Below are 2,368 nucleotides of genomic sequence, written 5' to 3'. Positions count from 1 at the left end.
CAAATTCCAACCCACAGTTTCTCTCTTCCACTTCCTGGAAACATCTGAGGGCTCTGCACTTACTCAGCGGATTCAACTTCCACTTTCCATCACTTATCCAGGGTGATGCTACTCCTTGGCACCAAGCGCTCTGCCTGACTCCACCCCCCTGGCTTACAATAAAAGGCGGCCTCAGAGCAGCCAGAAGTACAGAGAGACAGACGGGAGGAAGGCCAGCCCAGCACCAGCCAACTCTCACTGAAGCCAGCTCTCTCTTCCTCCACCACCATGCAGGTCCCTGCCACGCTTCTGGGCCTGCTGTTCACAGTTGCCGGCTGGAGCATCCACGTGCTGGCTCAGCCAGGTGAGACCCCCAGCTCCCTTCCCTTCCCAGCGTATCACCCCATTTTTGAATTGTCATGGATTGTGATAGCATAGTCTCACATGGTCAGATACTTTTTTTTTTTTTAACCAAGGTAAGGAACATAAAGAAGGAAGGACAAAGAGCCAACCCAATTACACGGTTGCTTCTGGAAAGCAACTAGAATTTTAATTGTTAGATCTAAATTTGGAATCACACCTTCATATAGTTCCTGTTCCAGTTACTTCCCTCAGTATTTGGGAACCTGAGTGATCAAACAGAGGCTTGGGTTGGTGCCTTTTTCCAGATAGAGGAGAAAGGGAAAGAGACCCAGGATCTGAGCTGTGTTTCACCCAGCACTGCTTCCAGAGATAGCAGCTTCACAGAGCTGGTTGGGATCAGAGATACTCATGATTAGATTTTTTTTTTTGGCAGCCTACAGTAATGTACTCAGGTAATCTTCTCAGGTCATAGTAATTTGACTCCTAACTTCCCCAAATGACAGTCCCCAGAGTCACATAGTTTTAATGGCATCCCTCTACCCAAGACTGTGAGCCTACTTTAAGCTGCAAATAACTGAGTCTGTGTCAAAGATCACATCCCAGATCTGATGTATTGGCATTTATATCCCATCCTGCTGAAACTGCCTTCTCCTCGTGGTCCTTTTCTTCTCTAAGGTCAGAAGCATCTTTCCTGTCCTAATGTGCTTCTCTTTTACTCTCCAGATGCAGTTAACGCCCCACTCACCTGCTGCTACTCATTCACCAGCAAGATGATCCCAATGAGTAGGTTGGAGAGCTACAAGAGGATCACCAGCAGCCGGTGTCCCAAAGAAGCTGTAGTGTGAGTTACATACCCCAGCCCTCCCTGGTCCAAAGGTTTCTCCTCAAGAGCAAGGGATGGTCCTCATACACTTATAGTCAGTCACACACTCAGATCCAATGGGGAAACCAAGGCCAAGAAGGCAAAGGCAGTTCTCAACAGCATTGTCTCTATGGCTGCTGTTCAGGCCCTTTCTATTCCACAAGCTTCTCTTAGAAAACCTGCAGGAGAAGCACGTCACTTTGAGTCCCCTTTTCTACCTGCCCTCCCCACTGATCTCTACACAGCCCCTCCGTGTATAGCAGATTGAACTTCATCTAACAGTGTCTTTTCTCTTTCCACAGTTTTGTCACCAAGCTCAAGAGAGAGGTCTGTGCTGACCCCAAGAAGGAATGGGTCCAGACATACATTAAAAACCTAGACCGGAACCAAATGAGATCAGAACCTACAACTTTATTTAAAACATCTGCCCTAAGGTCTTCAGCACCTTTGAATGTGAAGTTGGCCCGTAAATCTGAAGCTAATGTATCCACTACCTTTTCCACAATCACCTCAAGCACTTCTGTAGGAGTGACCAGTGTGACAGTGAACTAGTGTGACTTGGACTGCGATGCCTTAATTAATATTAAACTTATTTAACTTATTGATGTTATGGTATTCCCTTTCATGAATACTAAAAATTTCTTAAATGCAAGGTGTGGATCCATTTTTCCCTCTCTGTGAATCCAGATTCAACACTGTCAATGTATGAGAGATGAATTTTGTAAAGATGAATGGGTAAACTTTGTGTTTGAGATTCCAAGGTATTGTTTAAAATATTATTATGGATATTCCTTATTATTAAAAGAAATATATTATTTTTGTACACCAGTCTGACTTTGAGTGTTTTCTTGAGGGAAATTGCAAAGCTGAGAGTATATAAGCTTGGAGGGCAACACAGGTTGGGATACATATTGTGGGGGAACAGGAGAGTGAATGGCCCACTCTTTTGTATTGAATGGTCTCATCTGAGTGTCATAGACTCTTCAAGACAGAGCCCAGTCAGGGATGCTACTATCATTGTTCCGGTCCCCAGCATTGCTTCTCAGATACATGCTCAACAAAAGCCCCAGTCCTTCCCAGTCACATGTCCCAGTTGCCCTTTAACTGGGATACATCAGTTCCATCTGAAGCTCTGCAATTATAATTCTCTAACTGCATAGGTAG

At 44.9% G+C, this 2,368-nt stretch overlaps 1 protein-coding gene across 1 annotated transcript; it reads left to right on the top strand.

The window, feature by feature from the left end:
* Positions 1–205: 205 nt before the first annotated feature.
* On the top strand, positions 206–1,805 carry LOC110305192 (C-C motif chemokine 2). Its single transcript, XM_021177014.3, has 3 exons — positions 206–343; positions 1,066–1,183; positions 1,507–1,805. Exons 1-3 carry the CDS (start codon positions 268–270, stop codon positions 1,754–1,756), a joined length of 444 nt encoding a protein of 147 aa, XP_021032673.1. The 5' UTR covers positions 206–267; the 3' UTR covers positions 1,757–1,805.
* Positions 1,806–2,368: the final 563 nt, after the last annotated feature.

Source organism: Mus caroli, unplaced genomic scaffold (assembly GCF_978045245.1).
Source record: "Mus caroli unplaced genomic scaffold, Mus_caroli_1 scaffold_13, whole genome shotgun sequence".
NCBI lineage: Eukaryota > Metazoa > Chordata > Mammalia > Rodentia > Muridae > Mus > Mus caroli.
This window is presented reverse-complemented; position numbering and strand designations above follow the sequence as displayed.

Coding starts and splice junctions, on each gene's coding strand:
- LOC110305192 (XM_021177014.3), top strand. CDS start 268: ATGCAGGTCCCTGCCACGCTTCTGGGCCTGCTGTTCACAGTTGCCGGC. Junction 344..1,065: donor CCACGTGCTGGCTCAGCCAG/GTGAGACCCCCA, acceptor TTTACTCTCCAG/ATGCAGTTAACGCCCCACTC. Junction 1,184..1,506: donor TGTCCCAAAGAAGCTGTAGT/GTGAGTTACATA, acceptor CTCTTTCCACAG/TTTTGTCACCAAGCTCAAGA.